The following is a 26,176-nucleotide window of genomic DNA, read 5'->3' on the forward strand; positions in this document are numbered from 1 at the left end:
GGGGTGGTGGGGGTTAGGTAGGGGGCGATAATTGAGATGAACAGATGGGGAACGAAACAGTAAAATAGGGGAAGAAAAAGAGAAGAAGTAACGCAAGAGCCGTGAAAATGTCGAACAAAAAATTCCAATTCATGTGCCAACCCTCGACCATAAGACTCCAGAGCCTTACTCCATCTCCCACCATATCTCCACCTCCACCTCCATCTAATTCTTCTGCCTCTTCCTCTTCTCCCGCTCATAAACATTCTTCTCCCTGCCCTCCTCGCCCTGAATCTCAGCAACAAGCCTCTTATACTTCTCCTCATACTTGCGATCCTTGTCCTTCTTCTCGCGCAAGCTCTCTCTAGCGATGAAATTCGCATCCTTGCGCAGCTCGCGCAACGCGCCCTTCTTCTCGCGCTTGTACTCCTTCTGCAGACGCGTGGCCTCGGAGCGCTCCTTATCCGGGTCGTAGTGCTTGTTCGGGTCGAAGCTCTCCTCGAACTTGGGCACGCTGGATTTGATGGGGAGCGGGCGGTGGAAGTGCAGGGTTTGCGGGCGGCGGCGGAGTTTTGCGCTGTTGAGGCGCGCGCGCAGGTTTTGCGATGTTGCGGTTTGAGCGGCGGATTTTAGGGGGGAGAGGAGCGGGGTGAAGATTTCTATGAAGGCTGGGGAGGCGCTCCAGAGGTCTGAGGCGGTGAGGATGTTCTTGGTGTGGGGCTTGAGGAGGGCTGGGGTGGCGTGGGGGGACTTGAGGCAGAGCGCTGTGTAGCGGATGAACTCTGGGATGTAGCGTTTGGAGAGCTTTTGGTACTGGAGACACACGGCGCCGACGAAAGCACCTGTGGCGATGTCCTTTGCAGAGTTGGGTGTGGTGAGACCCATCCAGCGTGCCATTAGAGTGATGGCGGGAGTGACAACTTGGTGGAAGTGGTCGGAGGTAGGGTAGATGTATCCAATTGCTGTGAGTAATGTCAGGTCACCTGGTGTAGGTTCGTTCGAAATTTGGAGTTTCTTGAGATGCTCCCGGAAGTGTGTAGCTATCTGTGCTGGATACGAACGCGACATGGAGTGGACATGACGGATGATCGACTCAATGACGGATAATGGGGCGGCTGGCGTCTGGTTCGACAGATAGGATGCGTGGTCAACGAGCGCGCATGCAAAGTCAGCAAGCTTATGCTTGTTATCTGCATGTAGACCGGAGTGGTAGAGCGCTCGTATTCTCTGGATGACGGTAGATATGTCTTTGGAAGTAACATCCTTGAAGACAGTTAGAAGTTCCTCATGTGATCGAGGGCATGCATATGTGTACGCCAGCTTCGAGGAAGTAGATTCTGATCCGATAGTGAGCACACCATTCTTGGCCTTTGGTTGTACCTTCGGCTCTGGCAGCACATCCTTCAAAAAGTCGGCGTCTTCGTCATCCATAGCCATAGTATCGTCGACCTCCGAAGCATCGTCAGACTCGTCTCCAGAAATATCAGCTTCCGAGTCGGTAGCGATGAGATCGTCGTCAAGTACAAAGTCGTCCTCGTCGTCGACGCCCACGGGTCTGCTAAATTGGCCTGGCGCAGCAGCAAGGCCGAACTCGGCAGCATCGTCGTTTTCACTCTCCATGTCATCGTCATCATCATCCTCCTCCTCTTCCTCTTCTGCGCCCTTCTTCTTCTTCTGGGGTTCTTCGTCGTCACTGATAGGCTCTCCTCGCATCCTCTTCATGCGCTTTTCCTCGAGTTCTTTCAGACGGTTGGCATCCTCCTTGGCTTTCTCTTCTTCTGTCTTCGTTCGCTCGGTTGGTTTCGCTCGTTCATCCTGCAGCAGTTGGCGCACTCTGATATCGTACTCCCTGTCCTTTTGTGCTTGTGATGTCCCAGCGAGCAGTGCTGCACGATCGGCATTGATACCGAAGTCGTTCTTGGGAGTTTCTTTCGGCTGCTCGGGCTCAGGTTTCTTGTTGATGTGTCCCCGCAGAGCTTCCAAGACGTTGTTCAGGTCCTTGTCGAGCTCATCCCGCAGATCGTCATCATCTTCTTTCTGCGCCTGACGCTCGTACTTGTGCAACTTGGACTTGGCCATGACCTCCTTCATGACCTCAGCCTTGCTCTTCTTCCTCTCCGGCTGCTCTTCAGGCACACCCTCGCCCTCTTCACCATCAACATCCTCCCTCCCTCTCTTCCTCTTCAGCCCATCCTCATCCGCATCCCCAACACTCGACCCACTGACACTCGCAGCATCATAATCCTCGTCCCCAATCTCATCGTCAAACCGCAACGACTCACCCCCGTGCGTAAGCTCAATCTCCTCATCCCCATCCTCGAGATCAAACATATTCCCACCCCTCTTCCTCTGCTGCTCCCTCTCAAACCTCGCCATCATGCGGTCATCCAAACTCATCGTCGGATCGTTCTCGCCAATCCGGCGATCCAGGATACCGCCCACCTTGTTCTTCCTATTCATCTCGGGCAACAAGCTCTTGCGCCGCGCCTCCTCGCCCTGGCTCTTTGTCACGCCCGGGCGGCCGAGGATCTTCTTCTGCGCATTCTCAGGCTGGGCAGTCGCGTAGGAGAACTTCTTGGGCCGCGAGAGGTGCTTGAACTCGAAGGGGTTGAACGACTCGCGGATGGAGGCGAGGGCCGAGGCCTTTTGCGCGCGGGCATCGACGTTTTTGTTCTGGGCTTTCTTCTGCTTCTTTGATTTCTGGGGGCCGGTGAGGCCTTGCTCGCGGAGGGAGGCCTTGAGGCGCTTCAGCTGGGATGGCGGCATCGTGGGGTTATGGTGCCGCAGAGGCTGCGCGGCGGAACTGGGGACGTGTGAGGCTCAAGAGAGTGAGGAATCGAAATTTCAGCCAAGAGTTCGGCCAGGGTCTGCGCTAGGGCGGGTAGTGTGGGCTAATCCCTGCTCCTCCGCTGCCGCGTGCCATCATCGCTTTAGACATGCGCATATTCAATGGTGTCTGCGAATTTCATGTCTACTCACATTGCGCCATGATCAGCCCTTCCCAGTCATGGCATCCAACATAGACGACCGCTGGCTCTGGCTCGGCCTAGGTACCAGCTACCCCCACATCCCCACCACCACCACCATCACTAACCCCTCCAGGCGTCTTCACCTTCGTAGCCATAACCCGCGTCTCAGCCGGGCTCCACCAAGTGCGCACACTCACCGAGATCAGCACGCCCATCATCCCGCCCCTCGGCCCCCGCACAGTCCACTCACCCTCCTCCACCCACCAAGAAGACGCCATAAAGACCTCCTCGCTGCTCGTCCTCGCAACATCCCAAAACACCGAGCTGCGCCTCTCCGCGACCAAAATCCTCTGCTCGCGCTTCTACGCCTCGCAGAAACTGCGCAAACATCTTGTCCGCGACTTGAATAGCAAGGATCCGGACACGCGGCATCGCGCGCAGTTGGCGTTTAACCTGCTGTGTGAGAATGGCGTGGTGAGGGAGTATAGCGCGTTGAAGGCGCTGGAGAGTGAGCGGGATACGGTTGAGGGGGAGCTGAGGGCGCTGGAGGATGAGATGAGGGGGGTGGAGCAGGAGCGGGATGCGGTGGAGAGGGAGCTGAGGAGGAGGAGACGCGAGGCTATGGTTATTAGTGAGGGAGGTGGGCCGTTTACGCAGGAGGATGTGTTTATGCGGGATGATGGAGCTGGGGGGACGAACAGCTGGTGAGGTCGGGTCAGAGGAGATTTTGAATGAACGAGTGTTGATTAACAGAGCACGGCCAAGGTGTTTACCCTATGATACTACGAGGTACGAGTATCCATTCGTACAATGACTTATGATACCCTTGGAATGAAATGAAATAACATGACATGTAATCTGCAACTGCGAAATTCTCTAAAAGTACAGTCTATTGATCTCATCCTCAAAGATGAAAGGGTATTTCTATGCAACCCAAAACCGGAACACTCAAACATGAAGTTCAAATCTATTCAAACAAGAGGCAAGAACTGTAATCTGACCACTCTCTACTGCTTCTTCTCCTCCTTGCCTTGCGGCTCCTCGCCCTTCCTGGCGCGGTCATCCTGCTCCGCTCGTTCAGCACTTCCACCCGTCATATCACCAGTGCTAGCCTCCTTCTCTGTGCTCTCTTCGGCCGCCTTGGCCTCCAGAGCAGCCTTGTTCTTCGGCTTGTCATCCTCATCGATATCCTCGTGGTCATTGGGCGAAGCAGAGCTCTTGTTATCAACAGACTTGGTCTGCTGGTTCTCCTCCTCGATGAGTTCTTGCTGCTCCTTGAGAACCTCGAGACGCTGCTTGTTCGTCGCCGCGCCCTCGGCGCTGTGCACCTCGAGCTCGATCTCGTGGTACAGCTCCTCGGGGATGCTTGATAGAACGGCTTCTAGGGCCTCGAGCTGGGAAGTCATTTCTGCCTCCTTGCCCTGGGCGTACACGAAAGCGTTGGCAAGGACCAATAGTGTAGATGGGACGCCGTGCTTGAGACGGAGATCCAACCAGGTTTGGAGGTCGTCACGTAGGCGGCCTGGGGAAACACCGTATGTTCGGAGACCGCGGCTTGCACAAGCAGTCTGAAGTTCTGGAACGGAGAGAGATTCAACACCCTCGTAAGCGATAGATCTGTCGTCACGCTTGATCTGGCGCATACGAACACGAACTTGGTAGCGCAGGAGGTTGTCAGTACCGAATGAGGTGATGTTCATGTATCGGCAGATGGAGACGAGCTGCGGTCGGGAAAGGTTGTCCAGTGTGATGTCGTCCTTGAAGCTCTTGCACACCTTGACAATGTCCTCTGCAGAGGGCTTTTCGCCAGTCATTCGCACCTAGCAATCGTTAGCCTTGTATGCTAGGTATATTCGTAGCAAACTGAGTGTGCGAACCTTTCGGAAGAAAGCAGAGAACTCCTCCTTTTGCGCATTCGCAGCAGACACTGGCAATCCAGTCTCTTGTAAAGTTTGGCGAAGAAAGTTGCTGACTTCTTTCCGGGTGGACCGGAGAGTTGTGGCCTTCTTGTCCTTGGAGGACTGACCCTCGAATGTGCTGGGAAGCATGTTGGGGAAGAGCTTGAGGGCTACCGGAAGCAGCAATTCCGCGAAGGGAACAATGACGAACGGGAGGAAAGGAATCAGGCGTCCGAGATCCTGTACTGTTCGTGACAACTGCGGGCTGTCAGTGGTCTGATCGACTTGTTCATGTTTGATGTGCGCACCTGTCTGCGCTCTCGTCGAGTAAGCTCGTATCCCGCAGCCATTTTCAAAGCCAGCTTCGAACTGATCCTGACCTCCGTCACAAGCAACTTTGTACCATCCCAGTAGTGGAGAGCCTCATGCTTGACTTTCTGCCACAGAGTCAACTTGATCTTAAGCTCTTCCTTTCTGGCCAGCGCCTTCTTTTCCTCCTTGGACCCCGTCATTGCCTTCTCCTGGGATAGCTCGACCAGGGTTTGTGTGTTCTGGGCGTCCGTCTTGGGGCTGGAGGTCGGGGCGTTCTTGGGGATCATGAGTTCCTGCTCGGCGGGCGTCGCGGTCTTCTGTTCTTGCTTAGGGAGCGGTTTGCTGGCTTGCTTGGGATCGAAGCCTGGAGGCGGGAATGTTTGCGTTGAGCTGGACGTGGCCTCGGTTTGCAGGTATCGCAGCGGGATGAGCACGGCAATGGCGGGCATGTTCCTGGCCATGGATCGATGGGGCCGCACAGCGGTTCGTATGCCAGCCCTCCATACTGCCGGCGCTGCCCGCGAGGCTGTTCGACTGACGTACATGGCGGGAATACTAAAGAATGGCGAGTAGTGGGATTGACAGGAGAAGTGCAATGTACCAGGCACGGGGGGCGTGAAATTGGTGTTTGGGAGATTCAAGGAGTGTGTCGATGGAAAATGCGCTCAGACTGACGGAAGCACGCCAGCGTCGGCTGCCGACTTCTAGAAAACGGCGATCAAAGCTTGGCTGGGCGACTGGAAGGCTGCGCCGACAACGGTGCAAAGGGGGAAACCGGGCGGCTTGTTCGGGCTGTTCCCGGGCACACGTGACCGGCTTTCGTTCTTCTGCTGCTGCTTGTGGCTGTCATCCGCCGCTCTAGAGCTGTCGAGTTCGGTAATATGGCTTGGCTCTTCCGACAAGATCGCGGAGAACCATGCGTGGCTCCCGCGCAAGTCGTCCCCTCGCCCTGCCGACGCCAGTCTTCCCTCGTCTCTCGAGCTTCTGCTCTCGCTGCTGCTTGCACCTGAACTCTGTGGCGCCGTACTGTATCCCCCTCGCATACCCGTCACCATGGACCTCCTCTAGCTGCAGTGACTTCCGACGAAGCCCTCCAGTTTCCAATCGACACATCAGTCTTGTAAATATAGCCGTGCATCACATCTAGCCTATCATACCATTCCACGTCCGAGAAATTATGGCCCTGCAAAGACTTTCCAAAGCGGCGCGAGTCATACTGGTCGGCGCACCAGGCGTGGGCAAGGGCACGCAGAGCGAGCGCCTGATGCAGAAGTTCTCGGAGATCAAGCAGCTCAGTTCAGGCGACCTGCTGAGGAAGAATGTGAAGGAAAAGACACGTGCTGGTATGCACTTCGCCACCTCGGATTTTCCATTCGCTCACAGATTGCAGGTCTCGAGGCCGAGTCCATCATGAAATCCGGCAAACTGGTGTCGGACAGCCTGATACTGCGCCTCATTACTGATGAGCTGACGACCCGTGGGTGGATACAGAGCGGCACCGGAAAATCAAAGTACACATTCTCAGACCAGCCCTCAGCGTCGTTCATACTGGACGGCTTTCCGCGAACCGCAGTACAAGCCGTCCAGCTTGACGACATTGTTCCCATCAATCTGGTCGTCAACCTCAACACCCCCACCGACATCATCATCGACCGCATCTGCAATCGATGGATCCACGAACCTTCTGGCCGCGTTTACAACACTACGTTCAATGCGCCCAAGGCGGATGGCAAGGATGATGTGACGGGGGAAGCACTGGTTCGACGAGCTGATGATGACCCGGAAGTGTGGAAGGCGCGCTTGAAGAGTTTCAAGGAGACCAGCACACCTCTGCTGGAGCACTACGACAAACTCGGTATATTATGGACAGTGAATGGAAACAGCAGCGACGAGATTACTCCTCAGATCTTTGAGGAGTTTGGGAAGCGATTTGGCGTGCCTTAGAGCGGTAGGTTTGTGAAACAGTTCGGCCGCACGCTGGTATATAGTGGTCTAGAGACGCTGGCTTGGATACCATCAACTATTATTTGTCTGTACTCGCTTTGCTATTTTCTTTGACAATGCCCCTCTTGCAGAAGCGTCGAGGACTACTCCGCCATGTACATTGCGATTAGCACGCGCCCCGCAGATGCGCGAGACCCGAGCTTTATGACCTCACTCCAGCCCCATCATCACCACGGCATCAGCCACCACAACCACACCAGGACATTATTGCCAACGTCGACTCCCACAGCATCGACTGCCGCGCAGACATTCCAGAAGAAGCTTTGCGTTTTTGAGGCGACGCACCATCGAGCAGCAGTCGCGAAATGGCGACCGACTTCAGTGAAGGGCGCCTGGAGACGTTCGTCGGGAGCCCGCAGAAGGAACTGGCAGGCACACAGACGGCCTACGTCTCGTATCTGGTAACCACAAAGGTTGGTCTACATAGCCACGGTCTCATTGTCCACTGTGAAGCTCGCATGTTTATACAGCCTCTCTAGTCCGACTTCCAGTCGTTCCAAAAGTCCGAGTTCACCGTCCGCCGCCGCTTTACAGACTTTGTCTTCCTCTGGAAGCAGCTCTCGAAAGAATACCCACAATGCGCCGTCCCACCACTACCCGACAAGCACAAGATGGAGTACGTGCGAGGAGACCGCTTTGGCCCGGACTTCACCCAACGGCGCGCGCATTCGCTGCACCGCTTTCTCAAGCGCATCGCGCTGCATCCCGTGCTGCGGAGAGCAATGTTGTACATCAACTTTTTGGAGAGCCCGGACTGGAACCAGCACATGAAGGGTAGGACATCGCGGGCGGCAAGCGGCTCGGACCAGGGCGGAGGCATTGTCGACGCCATCACAGACACACTCGTAAACACGTGGTCCAAGGTGCACAAGCCGGACAAGCGCTTCATCGAGGTCAGCGAGCGGGCGCACAAGCTCTCCGAGGACCTGACCAGCGTCGAGAAGGTTACCATCCGTGTGGCCAGGAGACAAGGCGACCTCGAAGTCGACTATGCCGACCTAGCCACCCAATGCCAGAAGCTGACGACACTCGAGCCTGCCGTCGAAAGCACCCTGACCTCGTTTGCTGCCTCTGTCATCACAACTTCGCAAGGCTTCAAGTCCATCCGAGAGCACACGGACCAAAACTACATTACCAGCCTGCGCGACATGGACGCCTACATCCTCGCCATCAAGACCCTCCTCCGCAACCGCGAGGCCAAACAACTCGACTTCGAAGGCCTGAGCGAGTATCTTGCCAAGTCCGCCGCAGACCGCGACTCGCTCGCCAGCTCCCACGGCTCAGGCATGGGCGCATCCGGTTTTCTACGCTCCAAAGTCGAAGACCTACGAGGCATCGATCACGAGCAGTCCCGCCGGCAGCGCGTTCGCAAGCTCGAGGTCGAAATCGAGCGTCTGACGGGCGAGGTCGAGACGGCGAAGAAAGCGACCGAGGCCTTTGACGAACACACTGTCAAGGAGGTGGCCGACTTTGAGCGCATCAAGGCCGTCGAGTTCAAGGACACATTAGGAGATTTGGCGGATGCACATGTGGATTTCTTCGATGGCACGATTGAGACGTGGGAGAAGTTCCTCGAGGATATGCGCAAGGAGGAGGATGAGAGGAAGGCAGACGCTGCGTCGTCGTAGAGCGGGGGCTGGCATGTGCCTACTCCAGAGACGATACAGGAAGCGGCGCGACAGGCGAATGTGCAGAGAGCCGCGAGCTTGGTGTTTGCAGGGTTTGGGTTTGACTTATTGAGTAGGCTCCGGTCTTGAGGGGGTGGGGATGGGGATGAGGATAGGAATAGACAGGGCGGTGAATGTATTGACACTGGATCTTGGAGTCATCAGCACTTCATGTTTATTATTGATAATGGATCATACGATCTGAACCTTCACATCTCTTTCTACCTGTCAACGTTCTGTAACAGGCATTCTTTACTATTCCAACATGAGCTTTCCAGCTCACGGAATATCAGCATCATCATCGTCCCCTCCAAACCCAAAGCTAAACCCCCCACTCTCCGCTTCCTCGTCCCCTCCCTTGGTCAACTCCTCCCACCGCCCCCTCCCCTTCTTCCCCCTCCTCTCCAACTCCACAAGCCCCTCCTCCAGCACCTCAGGATACTCTTCGCGCAGCCCCTCGACAAAAAGCTCATACGCGCGCTCACACACATCGTCCCTGAACCCGCTCACCTCGCCCCTCTGATCCCTCAAAAACCCCAACACATCAGGCACGTTTTTGGTGGGCACGAAATTCTGCGTCAGCGCCAGACTCTCGTCGAGGTTGAGCACGAGATGAAACCATCCCGTGGGTACATGCAGGACCTCGCCGGCGCGACAGATGCCTTCCTTGCAGCCTGGTGTGCGGCGCGCCAGGGCGTGGAAGGTGAGCATGTACTCTGCGATGCTGAGCGGGGATGTGATTTCGCTCTGGTCGTCTGAGATGATGACGCCTGGGGGAGGGGGGATGCCGGGGCCGGAGGGGAACATGAGCCAGTATTTCGAGCCCGTGAGCGGCGCGTTCCAGGCGTTTGTTGCGTTTGGGTCTTTGTGGAAGGTTGAGCCGCTGCGGGCGGGGCCCATGATCAGCCAGCGGCAGTCCGGGCGGTGGGGGCCCAGCACGCTGAAGAGGTCGGGGCCGAAGCAGGGCGGGGTCCAGTATGCGGCGTTGGGGCCGGTGAGGGCGATGTTTGTCTTTTGGGCGAAGGCGCGGTCGAAGAGGTAGAGGGGGGATTCGTCGGCGTTGTCGCTCATGTAGGACATGTAGGTTGATGTGGGCCAGTCGACTGCTTCGGCGCGGAACTTCACGTCGGGGAACTGCGCGAGGAGATACTCGGGTGTCCAGGTCCCGTAGACAGGCCATTGTTTGACCGGCTCTGTGAGGATGAAGGGCTTGTCGGTCCATTTTTCGGTGTACTCTTCGTGGGTGAGGTCTGGGAGTCGTGGGATCTCGTTGGCCTTGGGGATGTTGTGGGTGAATGGTTCAAGGGGCGTGTGAGCGCATTGGAAGGGTCGATAGAGGACGTCTGAGAAGAGATTTGTGCATGGGATTGATGTGACGTTTTCTTGTGGGATGTTGAGGTAGGTTGCTCGCCAGGTTCCGCGCCATTCGAAGGCTTCGGGTTGGGAGCTGTTTGTGTGTTAGTGAGTACAATTTCGCAAATAGTTGCGAGTTTGCTTGATCTGACACAAAGACGAAGGGGATTGATAGGAATATAGTTGGAGTGATGCTTCGTATATATTTGACTGATCGGACTTGGAAAAGGAGGCATGACATCTACGGAAAAATCCGTATCTTGGAGTGATTATATTCTCGTTCAAGTGTACGCCAGATCTCATCGAGTGGAAGGGCTGAGTTCGATCCAAACGGAACTTGTATTTTTCTGACAAAATTCAAACGCTCTCGTTTCCTTGACTGAGATGGCTGACAGGGATCGAAAGAAGTGAAAGAAAGTAAAACAGTCACAGCACTCACCCAACGAATAATGCTCTCCATATTTCATCCAGGCGCGTAAAAGCGTACAGAGCCCGACAAGTGCTTCCCAATCGGATGAGAGCGTCAGCATCGAATGACTCAAAGATGTGGCTCAGCAGCTCATCAGGCAGCCGGGCGAATGAGCCGCAGCGTGATTTGATATTCTCAGATGCCGTGTACGCGTTGCCCGCCGGCTTGACTCCCAGTGGATGCGAAGGAACGGCTACCGCCACATCCTCATCTTCGCTTTCCAAGTTCGCCACCGCCGAAGTTTTGAGCTTTTTGGAGGGGCGTGATTCGGCACATGGCAGACTATGTGCAAGGATGCCGGGCGCCATAACCAAGAATTGAAATAATACTTTATGACTGATAAACCAGCGGGACCGTTACAAACTGTGCCACGGGGCAAACGCAAGGACCTTTGAAACAGCTGTGAATCACAAGTCGGTGGCGCGTCCGGCGAAAGTGAAGGCGAAACGGTAGAGAGTGCCGTTGGGAAATCTTTGGGTGCTCCACTAGCGTCATCGCTAAAACTTTTTCCTCATAAAGAATCCCACCACCCACTTCCCCTCTACTCTCACCACCAATCCACCACCACAAACATACCACCACTTCAACCTAGATACCCCTTTGATTCTCTGCGCGAGAATCTGGTGTCTAGCTTTTCCCACAAAAACTCCCTACAGCAGCGGCGGTATCCACAGGATCACCTCCGTTAACCCCGCCTCGAACTTTTTTCGACTACGGCAGTGCCAGTAGTCGTCTACTTCTAGTCGCAAACATGGCTGACGAGGGTCTCAAGGACTTGGCCGAGGGTGAGTGCTCTGCTGTCCCTGTGGGAGTCGCGCGCCCTGCAGAGGGACTGCGACTGCACAGTGAGGCTCAGTGAGTAAGCCCATGCTAACATGCAGGCAGGCCAGATCGAGTCCAACTACGATGAGACGACCGACTCCTTCGACAACATGAACCTGAAGGCCGAGCTCCTCCGTGGAGTCTACGCCTACGGTTTCGAGCGCCCGTCTGCCATCCAGCAGCGCGCCATCATGCCCGTCATCAAGGGTGAGTTTGATACCCCGCCACGGCCTCCACCATCGTGAGACTGGCGACTAACACGTCTACCAGGTCACGATGTCATTGCCCAGGCCCAGTCCGGTACCGGTAAGACGGCTACCTTCTCCATCTCGACCCTCCAGAAGATCGACTCCAGCGTCAAGGCCTGCCAGGCGCTCATCCTCGCCCCCACCCGTGAGCTGGCCCAGCAGATCCAGAAGGTCGTTGTCGCCATCGGTGACTTCATGGACATCCAGTGCCACGCCTGCATTGGCGGCACCAGCGTCCGTGACGACATGAAGGCCCTCCAGGACGGTCCCCAGGTCGTTGTCGGCACACCCGGCCGTGTCCAGGACATGATCCAGCGTCGTGTCTTGAAGACCGACCACATGAAGATGTTCGTCCTCGACGAGGCCGACGAGATGTTGTCCCGCGGTTTCACTGAGCAGATCTACGACATCTTCCAGCTTCTGCCCCAGTCCACTCAGGTCGTCCTCCTGTCCGCCACCATGCCCCAGGACGTTCTTGAGGTCACCACCAAGTTCATGCGCGACCCCGTCCGCATCCTCGTCAAGAAGGACGAGTTGACCCTCGAAGGTATCAAGCAGTTCTACATTGCTGTCGAGAAGGAGGACTGGAAGCTCGACACCCTGTCCGACTTGTACGAGACCGTCACCATCACCCAGGCCGTCATCTTCTGCAACACCCGCAGGAAGGTCGACTGGCTCACCGACAAGCTCACTGCCCGTGACTTCACCGTCTCCGCCATGCACGGCGACATGGACCAGGGCCAGCGTGATGTCATCATGAAGGAGTTCCGATCAGGATCTTCCCGTGTCCTCATCGCCACTGACCTTCTGGCCCGTGGTATCGATGTCCAGCAGGTTTCCCTGGTCATCAACTACGACTTGCCCGCCAACCGCGAGAACTACATCCACCGCATCGGTCGTGGTGGACGTTTCGGACGAAAGGGTGTTGCCATCAACTTCGTCACTGCTGACGATGTCCGCATGATGCGCGAGATTGAGCAGTTCTACAGCACACAGATCGAGGAGATGCCCATGAACGTGGCTGGTAAGTTTATCATGAACCGTCTATTGAAGTATTGGCCTCTGACATTTTACAGACCTCATCTAAACAGTTGTTCCTCGCTGCGATCCAACTACCGTCTCTCCTTACCCGCTGAACATTTTGGTGGCGTAATTGGGATAGAGGCGGTGGTAATCTAATTCGGGCACACCTGCTCGGTCAGGTGGTGTTCTTCCTTTGATAAAAAGCGATTCGAGGTGGGACGAGTGGTCGTCTCTGGGGTTGTACATCGCGGCATCTCGGCGTTTGTCCATTTTCATATGCGAAATGATTTCCCCAAAAGAATGTTTTCTGCACATGATAGAGATACGCAGCAGATGCGCCGTTGGCTGGATTGTTTCTCTCTGCGATCTACTGTTTCCTTTTTACTGCTTGCCGGCGACTCCGCATTTTGGGGGGTTGCTGCAAGCTATCATGACTTGTTGCGATGGGATACCATTTCCATGGCCACGCCTGTCTACGATGACGATCATGAGTTTCCTTTCATATAGAGACGCGGTTCAATTGCATGATAGTTACTGAATATGCTACTCTTCCATGTGAACATGCTCTAGTCGTCAATGCGCCGCCATTATTGGGAGATCCAGAAATGCTTCACGAACAGACGACACGATCAGAGGCATATTACTAACACGTCGAAGTCGAATCTTCGTCATCGAGTCCTCCTATCGGCTACGACTGCCTCGGCCCATGACATGAACCCCTCCGACTCTCGCGAGCTCTGTCCCACGCGCATCCCATGAGGCCAACAGCATGGCTCGCGCAAAGCAAAGCCATAGCGACCATGGCGCTTTCCCAGTCTTCAATTGTATGTCCGCATATGCCCGCATATTCTCCAACCCTCGTGCCATACTAACCCCCACCAGCAAGCCCTCGCCCGCCTCCGCGCCTACAATCCTCCACCTACGCAATGGTATAATTGCCCTCTAACGCGACGCGCCGCCGTCCTCATCCTGCTCTTCCCTGACCACCACGGCGACCTCAAAGTCGTGCTCACGATGCGGAGCGCGCATCTGCGCAACTACGCGGGCCAAGCTGCGTTGCCGGGTGGTAAAACAGACTCTCTCGACGAATCACCGTTTGCGACTGCGAGACGGGAAGCGTACGAGGAAGTCGGTCTGCCGTGGGATGAGGGTGGACTAGGGCGGTTGAAGGGGTTCAAGGTCGAGCATTTATGCGAGTTACCGGCGAACCTGGCCAGGACCGAGTTGGGTGTTCGGCCATGTGTTGCGTTTCTGAGACCGGACAAGACACCATCTGCATCTTCATCTTCATCTGGAGAAGCAGACGATGTGTCTGTCGAAGAGCGACTAATACCGCGTCTCGACCCCAAGGAAGTCGCCGCCGTCTTCACCGCGCCGTTCGCAAACTTCCTGCACAAGGAGTGGAAGGGCGAAGGCCCAGGCCCCGTACAGAAGAACGGCAAGCCCGAGAAATGGTACCGGGGGAGCTGGACAGACTGGCATGAGAGCAAGTGGCGCATGCACAATTTCTATATCCCCCGCCCTGCCCAATCGCCCTCTTCGCTCGCCAAAAACCCCTCACAGACCTCTTCGACTTCGCTTGCTTCGGCGCCGTCGGCGCAGCCAGAGGGCGACGATCCCCGGCCTGAACCCACTTCTTTCGACGATTTGACTGCGTTTCGTGTGTTCGGTATGACGGCGCGCATCATGGTTGATGCTGCGAGGGTGGCGTACGGCGCGGAACCAGAGTTTGAGCATAATAGCCATTTTGGGGATGAGGAGATGATTGGGCGGTTGCTGAAGATGGGCAGACTGAGTCAGGAGAGGAAGAAGGGGGAGGTGTTGACGAGGGAAGTCATTAGGGAGGCTAGTAAGATGTGATGTTGTGTGGGTGGGGTGGTTTGCATGTCATATCATAATGGAATCAACGCGTTGGAAGTATGGGTAGACTTTTTTCTGTTTTGTATATCGTCTTAGGAGGTTGAGTTGTATGTGAAAGCTACTGGTTCGATTGCCGCGTATCTTGTATATTGTTGCTTGTATCCTTTCTATATCAGTCCTTGGGAACAGACACGACCCTACTGTCTTCATTCCTACATCATTCTTCCTAATAGCTCCAGTCGCAGAGATTCTTTTACCTCTCGCTGAACACGGTAACGCTTTCAGGAACACGAAGCACCGTGGCATTGCTAGCTGCGAAAGGCCGAGAGCAGTGGCAAAGTTTACACCTGACACTGGTGCTAGCCCAACGCATGAGCATGGAGGCGACAGTGAACAAGGCGAGCTTCAAGGCTAGTGAAAGTTGTGATTGAGGAATGTCCAAGGATCGTCGGCGAACTGATATCCATACCAGAAACGCATTCATATTTCTGCGCCTAGCCCAATGACTGACAGTAATTGATGATATTCTCCCCAAGGATCATTTTGTTGCAATGTTGTGTCTGCAATTCCAGCGCGGGATCGAATTTCGTAGACAGCTTAGTTATCTAGCCGGATCGTGCAAGTAGTCGAGTAGCCTCAAACTGCTTGAACGCGGCCATTCTTCTATTCCAGCGCTGAAAATTCGGGCTGGGGAATAGTTTCGCGTGAGATGGTTGGTGTACTTTCCATGTCGATTGCAAACTCCTGTTAGAGTGAAATCGAGTGAAGTGTGTGATTTCCGTTCGTGTATGCTTGGTCGTTATCTCGGATTGAGCTCGTCGTCGGGCAGGGCAAGTTTCTTAAGCTGCATGTGCATCGCGTCTCTGGAGATAATCCGACAGTCCATAGAATCAGGGCTTTCTTTGTACCGGTAGAATTGGCGACGGTGTCAGTGTAGGTTGTGTCCTGTCAGAAAGTCTTTATCTGTAATATTTGGTCGATAGGTCGCATCTGGAGGTGAAGCTGTGTCTTTTCTTTCTTCGGCATTTGCACAAACGTCTGATTGGCGTTAGAGAGGATGGAAATAAAAGGGTGGTCTAGGTGCGTGATGAAGGTCCCCTTGAAATACTGGAGCTATATGTCGCCGAGCAACTCTTGAATTGTAGAAGAAATCCATAATCTCAAAGGTGGTCAATCGGCACCGACTGTCGCAACTCGAATCTGAAGACAGAAACGGGCATGCGATAACGTCGAAACCCAACGAACGGAGTTTGATTTCCCTCAACTTCTCTTGGACAGGATGGAAATCTGGGCATCCGGTATTTCCAACGGCGTATGTAGCACAATCCTTATTCGCATAGCTTACGAGAGCTGTACTGGGGATCGGGGTACTGACATGATACTGACATGAGTGTTCGTCTTTCGCCGATTTAGCGGTTGGTGTTTTCGCCGTAGAATGACAGTGTCGAGCTCTGGTTGTATAGCAAAAGCGCTACCTCAGACGAATCTTCACTAACAAGCATAACGCCTCGACCTCAGTAAGACACCCATAACAAACAAGGAAGGATGGGATATCTTCAATTACCCCTTTCCATGTGAGTATGGGTGGGAAGTGGCTGCTGAGATCCTGAAGGTCAGGAAGCGATGCTCGACGTTTGGGTAGTTGTCGAAGGCGCCACTGGACTCGCTTGGGAAACGGTGCAGATGAGAGAGTCGTGTTGAAGTTGGTAGGATTAGAGGAAGTAGTAAAGAGGCCGCGTAAAAGATACAGGCTGTATCTGAAAGGCGATGGGTGATTTGAGGATACATGTTGGGAGGGTTTCCAACTGGTCATGTCTCAACCCCGGTTGTGGTCTCGTAAAGGGTATGTTTGTCAATCTGCTTGTCTGAGACAAAGTCCAGAGAAGGTACTTATACCTGTTCTCTGGCACGATAGATAATCACATTCATCACATCTTTCTGTGCACTTTCTGCCTTCCCCTTTGCATAATACTGAGAAGGTAATAAGCGAAGACCAAGCCATTCGAAAATAGCTTTACTAGATAGGCTGTTTGCACGTCCCAGTAAAGGCACATTTGGCAAGTCTCGTTGCTGAAAAACTCCAGGGTGAGAGAAGAAAGTAAAAGATTGCTACAATTAAAGTGACTACTAGCTCTATCACATGCTGTAAGTGCTCCAAAGTCCACATTCATGCTCTAAGGGTATCATTAATCGTCGTCGTTATCGTAACACATTAGTACCGTACCATCCCGCCACACGCCAACCTCAATACATGGTTCACTCACTTGGCGTGGTCGATAATCTCGGCATACATGTCCTCTGGTATCTTGCCAGCGAAGCTCATAGCAACACCGATGATGTTCTTGGCGTTGAGAGCAGGGAGATTTCGAAGAATTGAATTGGGACTGTATGGGTGTCAGAGGCGTACAACTGGCAGTGTGAAATAAGTTGACTCACCTAGAGCTATTCAGGATGTCCGTTCGAAGCAAAACCAGCTGTGCTACGATGCACAAAATGTTCAAATGCGGGCCATATGCGAAGAGAAAATCCCAAAGCTGCAAGACCTCGGGCAGAGGCGGTGTGCAAGCGCACATGGTGAGTACGGATGCAAAAGCATAGATCCTAGCTTCCATATGGTGTTCCATGAGATGTCCGTACAGCTTCGAATCCACCACCTCCAGGACGCGGTCGACAAGTGCGAGGCCCTTGTGCACACCCTCCATAGATCCCCTCACGTATCCTGGGCATTCTTGAGTGATGAGCCTCTCAAAACCAGTAAATGCTTCAACCTCGCTTCGGGAAGCATAGAGAAATGGTCCGCAGAGCACATTCATGCCCTGCACGTAGCCAATCTGCTCGGCATCGTTTGTCGTAGATGCTTCGGTCCTAGCGCCTGCAGTAAAAGAATGGCGAGACATGATCGAGGTATCGGGACTGCCGCCAAACTCGGACAGGGTGGGTGGGGACTGCCAACCATTGACACGTGCCTCGTGCGCGTCGTTGAGCCTCCATGCAACAGCATTCAAAACGCGTGTTATGCTGTTCTGTGTAACGCGTCGGCGGAAGAGCGGGTCGCCTTGAAAGGTTCGGAAGGTGTCATTCTGGATTTTGGCGTGGGCGGGAGACGCGCCTTGTCGAACGAGGTCGAGATAAACATCGGTGCGGAGCGGGGGCGCGTTTAACAATATAAGCCAGATGTAGATGCGCAGCTCGGACTGCAGCAAAGAATCGTCAGTGGTGTGTAGTTGTAGGGCGTTGTGGTATTCCGGCTCGTGGACAATGCTAGTACTTGGAATGGCTTACCATGCCTTCACTGTTCGCAGGTATGCCTTTTGCGAGAATAGCATAGCGCAGCTCATTGAGGTTGGCTTCAGGGGTTTCCGAAGACGCTCCTTTGAGCAGCAGCATGTCCAGGTTCGCCATCCCGAATCGTGTTTTGGTATCAACACGGAAGGTTGCGTTTCCAATCCCTGGAACGGCGCGTGGCTTGGCAATGTCGTCCCGCTCCTCTCTCAAGTTGACCCACCTCAACCGATCTCCACTGTTGGACCCTTGTATATTCTCCAGTATCTTGGAATCGATCCATAGTTTGCGTGCTCAACGTAGGCTAGCTGCATCAGGGCTATATGAGCTCACACCACCGAGTTCTGTCAGCTGCTTTCTTGCTTATTTATCAGAACGGCGTAGCCAAATGACTTCTGCAACAACAAGACTCGGTCCATACCATCATAGGCGGTGTTTTCATGCCTATAATCACTCGAGTGTTGCCACACTCCGTACTATCGAGAACATTTACCAAACTCGCTTCCTATGACTATAATTGTCACAGTCGGGTTGGACAGAATAGGGCTGACGCAGAATACCATCAGCACTATGCCGACGTTCCGACCTCTACCCACTCTGTCTCGTTGATAATAGACTCGAGTTCTGAGTTCTTAGACAGCGGGGTTGGTACATGACGAAGCATTATTTAAAGTACATTTTTCTTAACACTTATCGCTAGAGACGTCTAGATCTAGTAAGCTCTAAAGAATCTATACTCGGCTATGACGAACGACAGAACATGTAGACGTTGTACATGGACCTCCAGACTACGCCGGTTCATCGATCGCTTCCCCCCCGTCTCTTCGACGAAATTAGTAGCAATCCTTCCAGACCTAAGACCAGTCGACTGTGCAACTTTGGAGGCACCGGCGAGTGTCAAAGGCCATTTCATACTTTTATGGAAAACCATTCGGTGTCCTGAGAGTAACAGCAATATGACGTTTGATACAATGCATAGAGGGATGTGGGGAAATCAGGACATGTTACTGGCAGTCAAGAGCCTAGAGACGGGTAACATAACCAAAAAGCAGTTTTGCATAACATGACGGTGAATGTCACTTTTGAGGGCGTGGCTGATTCATACGAGAACCACTTGTTAGTACTCGAAATCCCGATGATAAGGTTGCGGCGTTAACGATGTTAGCCACTGTTATACATCAGGTAGAAAGAGGCAGCGAATACGAATTGCATTCACCGCGTCTCCCTTCCTGAGTCTCGTTAGGTTTCAGCAAGCTCTTCTAGCACAGACCAATCGTATACACTGTGTTACGGGTCGTTATGACATACGATCTAGCCAAAGTTGGACTTTGTGTTACCACGATCGTGACACTTCCGAGCAAACCCCATGATCGCGTGGTCTTGAATGCTCAACCACATAAGCAGTACGGTACCCTTGCAGTGGCAGATCTTGGCACTACCATTGTTTCCGCAAATCTGTACCTGAAAGGATCAATCGTGGCACCCGGAGAGATTGCCGACTCAATTACGTCATCAGGCATTAGGTGGAGGGAGCGAGTTGTTCCAGAAGCTCTTGGGCTTAGACAATAGCGAACGATAACTGTAGATCCGTCTTCGCACACACTCATACCTGTCTGTCGTGTGTCTCTCCCGCCAACCTTCTATCCCCCGACTCAACCGTGCCTTCTGTACCTTCCATGCGAAGGCAGCACTGGAAATTTCTCGCCGACAGGATCGCCGAGCGAGTCTAGAACTGCGACCAATCTACCGCTACCGTATCCACGTTCCGTGCATCTCCGCTGCCACTTATCATCTACCGCTTTCCATACATATTGCGCCTTACAAAGATATCCTCGACCTCCGCCTCGCCTACGAACTCCTTGAATTCGTCACGACGCGCTCAGTTGCCCATGTTTTGGCCAGGTCGTTTGCTGCATGTGCGGCTGGTTTAGAGGCATCCAATAACGACTTCACGATCGATTAAAAATTATCACAATGTCGATCTTGACGGTCGAAATGGATGGTGATGACACGGGATACTTTGATCTCAACGACAGACCAAAGTCCCCGTGCTCAACACATAGCAGCGACTCATTTTCTTCGCACATGCTTCCGCCGTCGGCCACTATGGTGTCCCTTACCGCGCTGCAGTACTTGCCGATTCCGTTACTCGTGCTTTCCGCTCAGAAGACCATAACTCTGGCAAACGAAGCAATGGGCCGTTTACTTGGTATCGACTTCGAGAGTATCGCGTTGCATGACTTCTCTATTTCAGAGGCTCTTCAAGGCAAGAGTGTCGGACAGCTTGGTATTGATATCTTGCAGGATGGTTCGCCAATATTGGTATCGTGGGAGGTTCGTAATGGCTGTAAACAAAAGTGATATCGGTTAAGTCACTAACTTCTCAGGCATTCTTGGACGGCGTCGTTGAAGACTTTAAAAAAGACGGCCCAGACCAGCATAGAGATGACGTTACAGATAGTGGCAACACTACACCCACTGCGCCACCAGGGCATGGCCGCTCTAAATCTCCAAGCGACTTGTCTCTACATCGACTGAGTAGCACGAATCTAGCGCAGACCACGGTACACGATGTCTCTGTGGAGGTGGTAATCGCACCCTCCGCACGGGGCATCGACGGCGTCCCACGTAAAACTGAGAGAAAGGTTTCCTTCCATACCGCATTCCAAGCATGCTGCATCATTTCGATTTGGAACATAGAAGACACTCAATACTTCACCTTGACTTTTACAAGTGCTACAGCTGTCGAGCCTGTTAAGAATTCGCGCCCTACAAGTCGGGTCGTGAATCGAACAGGCACTGGGTCTGAGTCGCATAACTCGCGCAGCTCCGCGTCCAGTTCATCCTCCAGCCATCGCTCAGGAAGTAGCTCGAATCCCACATCGAAGGCTGTTACGCCTATTCTACAACAACCCGAGTTTCCCCCTCGTGGCCCACCCTCGACAGGCAGGAACGACGTGTCTGCTTCCGCCTCTATCTTTCAGAAAGCCACTCAGTTGAAAGATGCTATCTTAAACTCAATAAACATGCCGTCATATGGTTTGTGATATCCTTGCCCCCTCTCTTGCGAGTCCTGGGTTCCTGACGTGGATTTCAGCTATGTGGAAAGACGAAGGGTTTGGTATACCCAACAAAGCGCTCATGCGACTTTTGCCTAAGGAAGCAACAGTACGTAGTATCTAAGTATATGTTGCATCAAGACAACCACTGACCTTTTACCTAAAAATGTAGTTCGCGCCTGGTGATCAACGAGCTTTTCTCCAACAATTCAGAGTGTGGACCGAGGATTTCCAACAAGAACTGCCACTCGAAGATTTCCCGATCATGGAGCTCTGCCGTTCACGAAAGCGAATGGAAAAAAGACGGTTTGGTATGCGACATCCGACCACTGGACATGGAATCGTATTCGAAGTCAACGGTGAAATAATATCGCACGAGGAGACTGGGGAATTCCTAGGGGGAATAGTAATCTTCAAGGATGTTACTGAATACACAAATCAGATCGCAGCACAAATCGAAGAGAACGAGAAACAATTCGAGTACATTGCCAATTTTATGCCTGTCATGGTGTGGACAACGACGTCCGATGGAATGCATGATTGGTTTTCGCAGCGTTGGTACGATTACACAGGGTTGACTGTGGATCAGTCCATAGGTGAAGGTTGGCGACTACCGTTCCATCCAGAGGATGTAGTTCGATCTGCTCCTGCCTGGATGCACTCACTCGCGACCGGTGAGACATACAACACAGAGTATCGATGCCAACGATACGACGGAGAATGGCGCTGGATGCTCGGCCGTGCTATTCCATTCCACGATGATGCGGGACGAATAATCAAGTGGTTTGGAACCTGTACTGATATACACGACTTAGTAGTGGCTCGACAAGAAGCGCGCCAGACCAGGGAACAACTTCGAAAAGTAATCGAGCACGCGAAAATTTTGTTGTGGGCAGTGAACCGGGAGAGCAAAGTGGTTCTACTCGAGGGCGTTTCGCATTGGAAGTCAGATTTAGGCCAGGATACGTTGGGGGAAGATATCTTCAAACTGTTCAACATGAGCGGCGAAAAGCGAGGACGTCAAGAGAAACTCTTTTCTGAAATCCTTACTGGAAAGACACAGGATGGAATTGTCGAACAAGACCTGGCAGGTAGCGATCGCATTTATCGGACACGTCTTGCTCCACTATGGAGCACACCTCGAATTGGAGGCGTGGAAGGCGATTCGTTTGTTGACGGGGTCATTGGTGTCTCGATGGACATCACTGAGTTACGGGCGAAGGAAGATCAGCTTCGAGAGCAAGAAAAGGAAAATTCAACGCTCCTAGCAAACGCAGCAGCAGCGAAGGAAGCAAGTCGGATGAAATCTCAGTTCCTCGCGAACATGTCTCATGAAATCAGAACACCAATTGCTGGTGCTATCGGCATGAGCGAACTTTTACTCGACATGAACCTCAACGAAGAGCAGAAAGAATGTGCAGAAAACATACATCGTTCGGCCAATAGTCTCCTGACAGTCATCAACGACATTCTCGACTTCTCAAAAGTCGAATCTGGGCGATTGGACGTGGAAGAGGTGCAATTCAGCCTCAGTGTAGTTCTCCGAGATGTCAACAAGATGATGTCTTTCGCGGCACAAAGAAAGGGTCTGGTATATCAAAGTATCATACAACCAGAAGTTGAACGAGATTTGAGAGTAGTGGGAGATCCTGGAAGATTGCGACAAATTCTCACCAACGTCCTGACAAACAGTATCAAGTTCACGTCGGAAGGCTCGGTCACGCTTAGCGTCGCAATTACCCATGAATCCAAGGACACAGTCACAGTCAACTTCAAGGTCAAGGATACAGGCATCGGTATCGAGGACGAAGTTCGCAAGCGTCTATTCCAACCTTTCAGCCAGGCAGACTCATCCACTGCTCGCCGATTTGGCGGCACAGGTCTTGGCCTGACCATCAGCAAGAATCTTGTTGAACTTATGAAAGGTCAAATCGGACTTGAGTCGAAACTGGGTCAAGGGACTACAGCATCATTCTGGATTCCATTCAGCAGAGTACCCTACCAAGGCGATGGATCACCATTGGTTGATCTCGCGTCAATCCCAGACCGGCTTCAAAGCGATGTATCAGTGTCTTGCGGGAGCTCCGAGATTCACACACCGCCTGTGACACCAAAGCATATCGATGGACACTCGAGAGTCCAATCGTTCCCCATGTTCAATCCCAAGATTCCAGATCACGTTATGAAATTGTCTGAGAACGAAAGGAGGGAAATTCATATTCTGGTTGTCGAGGACAAGTAAGTTACATTGTTCTCCTGCTTGTTTAGTGACCAGGCTTAATTCTTGTCACAGTCACATCAACCAGCAAATCGCCCTGAAGACAATAAAAAAATTGCACTTCTCAGTCAATGCTGTCTGGAACGGACAAGAAGCTCTAGACTATCTCAAACAAGAATTTACGCCGTCTCATCCTCAACCTGATATCATTCTTATGGATGTACAGGTAGGTTACTCGAAACAACAACGGACGCACCGCTTGCTAATTGTTTGTGCCAGATGCCGATTTTGGATGGGTATTCCGCTACGCACGCGATTCGGAGAGAGGCCCCTTGGAAAGACAGGCCCGAAGTCCGGGGTGTTCCAATCGTTGCCATGACAGCCAGCGCCATTCAAGGAGACAAAGAGAAGTGCACGCTTGCAGGAATGGATGTGAGTCTCTTGATCAGGACATTCACGTTGATGGCTTCCACGTGCTGACGAATCTAGGACTACCTGGCCAAACCAGTCAAGGGCAAGCTTCTGGAGAAGGTAAGTTTTGAACAAGCGCAACGTTGAATGCCACCTGACCCTTGAAAAGATGCTTGTCAAATGGGCAATTGAAGGACGGCGAAAACCGGCCAAAGACGAGCCATCCATAGATGACAACGATCGACACGTCGCAACAGTCTCGGGCTCACTGATATCGGGTCTTGGTGCTAAGGATGGCTCGAATATCGCAAGCCCTCCGATTGGCTCTAAAACAACCTTCGATGCCCAACTTGACCGCCTGCATTTTCAGAACGACAAAGCCTTTGCGAATTCCTCGGAAGACGAAGGGGACAGGGCCATGCGACGCATCCATGCCGAAGAACGAGATACCAAGTTACGAGACGACAAATTAATATCGCTCACAGGGCCGCAGCTCAACCACCGTGGTAGATCACAGGGGCAGGAAGTTGAACCAAGTATGCCTCTGACCGAAGAGAACATTGGGAGACTGGCCCACGAGCAGGACGAAGACGCTGCCTTGCTACATGAGTCGAGTCGTGAGGTTGACGCCAGCTCGAACGTAGTCAACCATTCTCAAAGTTTGATCGATGGCAAAGGCGCGCATCTCTCTGCGCGACCATCATTACCAGCAAACCGGGTTCGCGACAGCGAGCTGACAGTCACTGGACACCTCTCTAGATGAAGTGAGAGTGGTGTCGACACATGAAAACAGTTGAATTTGGGGGGTCTCGACAAGGACCGCAAATGAAGTTGACTTGCGCCTAGTCGAAAATGCCGACTGTATCCAGTCTGGCGATGATCCCATGGCCCGTTATATAAGGGTTAGTTTGCAATGAACGCAGTGAAGAGCGTAATGGGATATGTTGAGGGATCCCGAATCCATTGTTCAATTAGTCGTTCGTCGTGATGAGACGGGTGTTGGGATGGGAGGGTCACTCGACGTTGATTGGTCATGGGTTGTTAAAGGTCGGCGACCAGCACAGCCCCACTTCATTCGCACGGCTTATATTAGCGACAAGGTATTGCCTTGCCCCATGCAGTAGCTAGCTTTACGAAAGGGGCATGCCGGATTCCTTATGCAGCATGTACGTGCTACATTCGTGTAGTGTCATATTCCTGTATCAACTGACCTTTGGGTTTACGAACCGCTTTAAGAAAGCACGGGACACAACTGTTAAGCTCCGACTCAATCCCGCACTGCACCATCAGCCCGCTCGCAGATCTCAAACTCAACTGTCGATAGACCGTCGTTGGCCGGAGTTTTATCACAACAATTCAATAGCGTACGGGAACAGGCTTTGACTTCAGGAAGGTTAGTGCTGGAGATTGGCGAATCGCGTCATGTGCACTTTGCTGCTTCAAGATATGGCATGTTTTTCCAAGTAGGTGCAATATACCAGATCCTTGGCCATATCCAAGTAGTGAGTCAATACCCTGGAGAGTACGGGTACCGTGTGCTGGTGATGAAGATTTCGTATGAGCACACGAAGCCTGAAAAGTAGGAAAGGGGGAGATGACTCGAAGAAACAGCACGGAATTGTGATATCCCCCTGAAGTAAACCATGTACACCACGTACGCACACCAAATCCACTTTTCGAGTGTTCTGAAGGAATATTTCCATTCGCCAGAGTTACTAAATTGAGATGGATCTAGCTAACATGCGAGCGTCCTGGAAGATGCCGACTTGTGGCGAATAGCTTGTACGCAGAGAGGGATACCACATTCAAGATTAGTCGTGTTGCTATTCGTGAATAAAATTAAAGTCACTAACAGATTTTGCATCTCTTTTTTCAATTAAGCCTCAACAATTGAAGTTGACAAAGTAAAGTGTAAGGAGTTCCATACACGAAAGCACGCCGTGGGGGAACGATCTGGAAACCGCAAAGCCACCACTACACTTGACGCCTGACAGTCGAGTCATAATCTCCGATTGTTACACTGGAGAGGTGACAGCAAGCTAGTTCCAACGTTGAGGCGAAATGTTGGCGAAATCACTGGTTCCAAACTCATTTTCTGCGCTAGCAAGATGTTCCTTCTCTTACCCCAGATACCTGGATACCCGGTTCAAGTTCTCGCCGGATCCACCCTTATACTTTCAATACGCTTCATTTTGCTTCCTTGGCTCGATTAATTTGGCCTTGGTAGAGTGGGCCATGGGTGATAGCAAAAGCATTCAATTGTGAGTAGACTAAGGTGGAGAGGAACGGGGGTCCGCATCGAATTTCAACGCACGACACAGAGGCGTAAACGGGTCGATCGTCATTCGATCACCGCTGCCAACGCACATCAAAACATGGCATTCCCATCTGCCCGCGCCGCACGCCGCACGTGTGGTTCGTCTCGGGGGCTTTTGCTGATCACGCTGATGATCATTGAAGATGGTCGTCTGTCGCACCAGAAGATAGGAACATGGAGTAGTCTTTCTCCACAAGAGATCGTATGTTCCAGTATATCGGGAATAAACAAATCCCCAGAAGTTCAAGTGTCAGACTCGGCAGGCTACAGCAACAGCACGTGCCA

The 26,176-nt window shown here is 52.7% G+C and overlaps 10 protein-coding genes across 10 annotated transcripts; 6 read left to right on the forward strand and 4 right to left on the reverse strand.

Moving 5' to 3' along the window:
• Nucleotides 1-101: 101 nt before the first annotated feature.
• P153DRAFT_173516 (nucleolar protein 14) lies at nt 102-2,796 on the reverse strand. The gene has a single exon (XM_033662314.1). It carries the CDS (start codon nt 2,743-2,745, stop codon nt 205-207), a length of 2,541 nt encoding a protein of 846 aa, XP_033527173.1. The 5' UTR covers nt 2,746-2,796; the 3' UTR covers nt 102-204.
• A 190-nt stretch (nt 2,797-2,986) lies between these two features.
• P153DRAFT_333367 (uncharacterized protein) lies at nt 2,987-3,656 on the forward strand (the record flags this gene model as incomplete). The annotated part of the gene is made up of 2 exons (XM_033665565.1): nt 2,987-3,029; nt 3,082-3,656. The coding sequence occupies 2 exons, from the start codon at nt 2,987-2,989 to the stop codon at nt 3,654-3,656; spliced, it is 618 nt and encodes a 205-aa protein (XP_033527174.1).
• An 80-nt stretch (nt 3,657-3,736) lies between these two features.
• Nucleotides 3,737-5,901, reverse strand: P153DRAFT_364058 (LETM1-domain-containing protein). Its single transcript, XM_033667504.1, has 3 exons — nt 5,155-5,901; nt 4,826-5,104; nt 3,737-4,768 (listed from the first exon to the last, which is right to left on the reverse strand). Exons 1-3 carry the CDS (start codon nt 5,605-5,607, stop codon nt 3,956-3,958), a joined length of 1,545 nt encoding a protein of 514 aa, XP_033527175.1. The 5' UTR covers nt 5,608-5,901; the 3' UTR covers nt 3,737-3,955.
• A 280-nt stretch (nt 5,902-6,181) lies between these two features.
• On the forward strand, nt 6,182-7,107 carry P153DRAFT_364059 (adenylate kinase). The gene is made up of 2 exons (XM_033667505.1): nt 6,182-6,501; nt 6,549-7,107. Exons 1-2 carry the CDS (start codon nt 6,336-6,338, stop codon nt 7,100-7,102), a joined length of 720 nt encoding a protein of 239 aa, XP_033527176.1. The 5' UTR covers nt 6,182-6,335; the 3' UTR covers nt 7,103-7,107.
• Nucleotides 7,108-7,194: 87 nt separating this feature from the next.
• P153DRAFT_364061 (Phox-like protein) lies at nt 7,195-9,011 on the forward strand. Its single transcript, XM_033667506.1, has 2 exons — nt 7,195-7,575; nt 7,642-9,011. Exons 1-2 carry the CDS (start codon nt 7,468-7,470, stop codon nt 8,788-8,790), a joined length of 1,257 nt encoding a protein of 418 aa, XP_033527177.1. The 5' UTR covers nt 7,195-7,467; the 3' UTR covers nt 8,791-9,011.
• Nucleotides 9,012-9,108: 97 nt separating this feature from the next.
• Nucleotides 9,109-10,959, reverse strand: P153DRAFT_333377 (Clavaminate synthase-like protein; the record flags this gene model as incomplete). Its single annotated transcript, XM_033665566.1, has 3 exons — nt 9,109-10,276; nt 10,343-10,518; nt 10,627-10,959. 3 exons carry the CDS (start codon nt 10,957-10,959, stop codon nt 9,109-9,111), a joined length of 1,677 nt encoding a protein of 558 aa, XP_033527178.1.
• Nucleotides 10,960-11,402: 443 nt separating this feature from the next.
• On the forward strand, nt 11,403-12,808 carry P153DRAFT_382418 (eukaryotic initiation factor-like protein 4A-I; the record flags this gene model as incomplete). The annotated part of the gene is made up of 4 exons (XM_033670149.1): nt 11,403-11,436; nt 11,537-11,680; nt 11,744-12,745; nt 12,798-12,808. 4 exons carry the CDS (start codon nt 11,403-11,405, stop codon nt 12,806-12,808), a joined length of 1,191 nt encoding a protein of 396 aa, XP_033527179.1.
• Nucleotides 12,809-13,499: 691 nt separating this feature from the next.
• Nucleotides 13,500-14,604, forward strand: P153DRAFT_382419 (NUDIX domain-containing protein; the record flags this gene model as incomplete). The annotated part of the gene is made up of 2 exons (XM_033670150.1): nt 13,500-13,568; nt 13,627-14,604. 2 exons carry the CDS (start codon nt 13,500-13,502, stop codon nt 14,602-14,604), a joined length of 1,047 nt encoding a protein of 348 aa, XP_033527180.1.
• Nucleotides 14,605-16,702: 2,098 nt separating this feature from the next.
• Nucleotides 16,703-18,024, reverse strand: P153DRAFT_364064 (cell division control protein 16). Its single transcript, XM_033667507.1, has 3 exons — nt 17,887-18,024; nt 17,041-17,798; nt 16,703-16,988 (listed from the first exon to the last, which is right to left on the reverse strand). Exons 1-3 carry the CDS (start codon nt 18,004-18,006, stop codon nt 16,865-16,867), a joined length of 1,002 nt encoding a protein of 333 aa, XP_033527181.1. The 5' UTR covers nt 18,007-18,024; the 3' UTR covers nt 16,703-16,864.
• Nucleotides 18,025-19,431: 1,407 nt separating this feature from the next.
• Nucleotides 19,432-24,527, forward strand: P153DRAFT_173756 (putative histidine kinase HHK6p). The gene is made up of 8 exons (XM_033662316.1): nt 19,432-20,220; nt 20,274-20,925; nt 20,984-21,054; nt 21,118-23,183; nt 23,239-23,389; nt 23,443-23,595; nt 23,653-23,694; nt 23,744-24,527. Exons 1-8 carry the CDS (start codon nt 19,861-19,863, stop codon nt 24,335-24,337), a joined length of 4,089 nt encoding a protein of 1,362 aa, XP_033527182.1. The 5' UTR covers nt 19,432-19,860; the 3' UTR covers nt 24,338-24,527.
• The last annotated feature ends 1,649 nt before the right edge of the window (nt 24,528-26,176 follow it).

This window comes from Dothidotthia symphoricarpi (assembly GCF_010015815.1).
Source record: "Dothidotthia symphoricarpi CBS 119687 unplaced genomic scaffold P153scaffold_4, whole genome shotgun sequence".
Lineage (NCBI taxonomy): Eukaryota > Fungi > Ascomycota > Dothideomycetes > Pleosporales > Dothidotthiaceae > Dothidotthia > Dothidotthia symphoricarpi.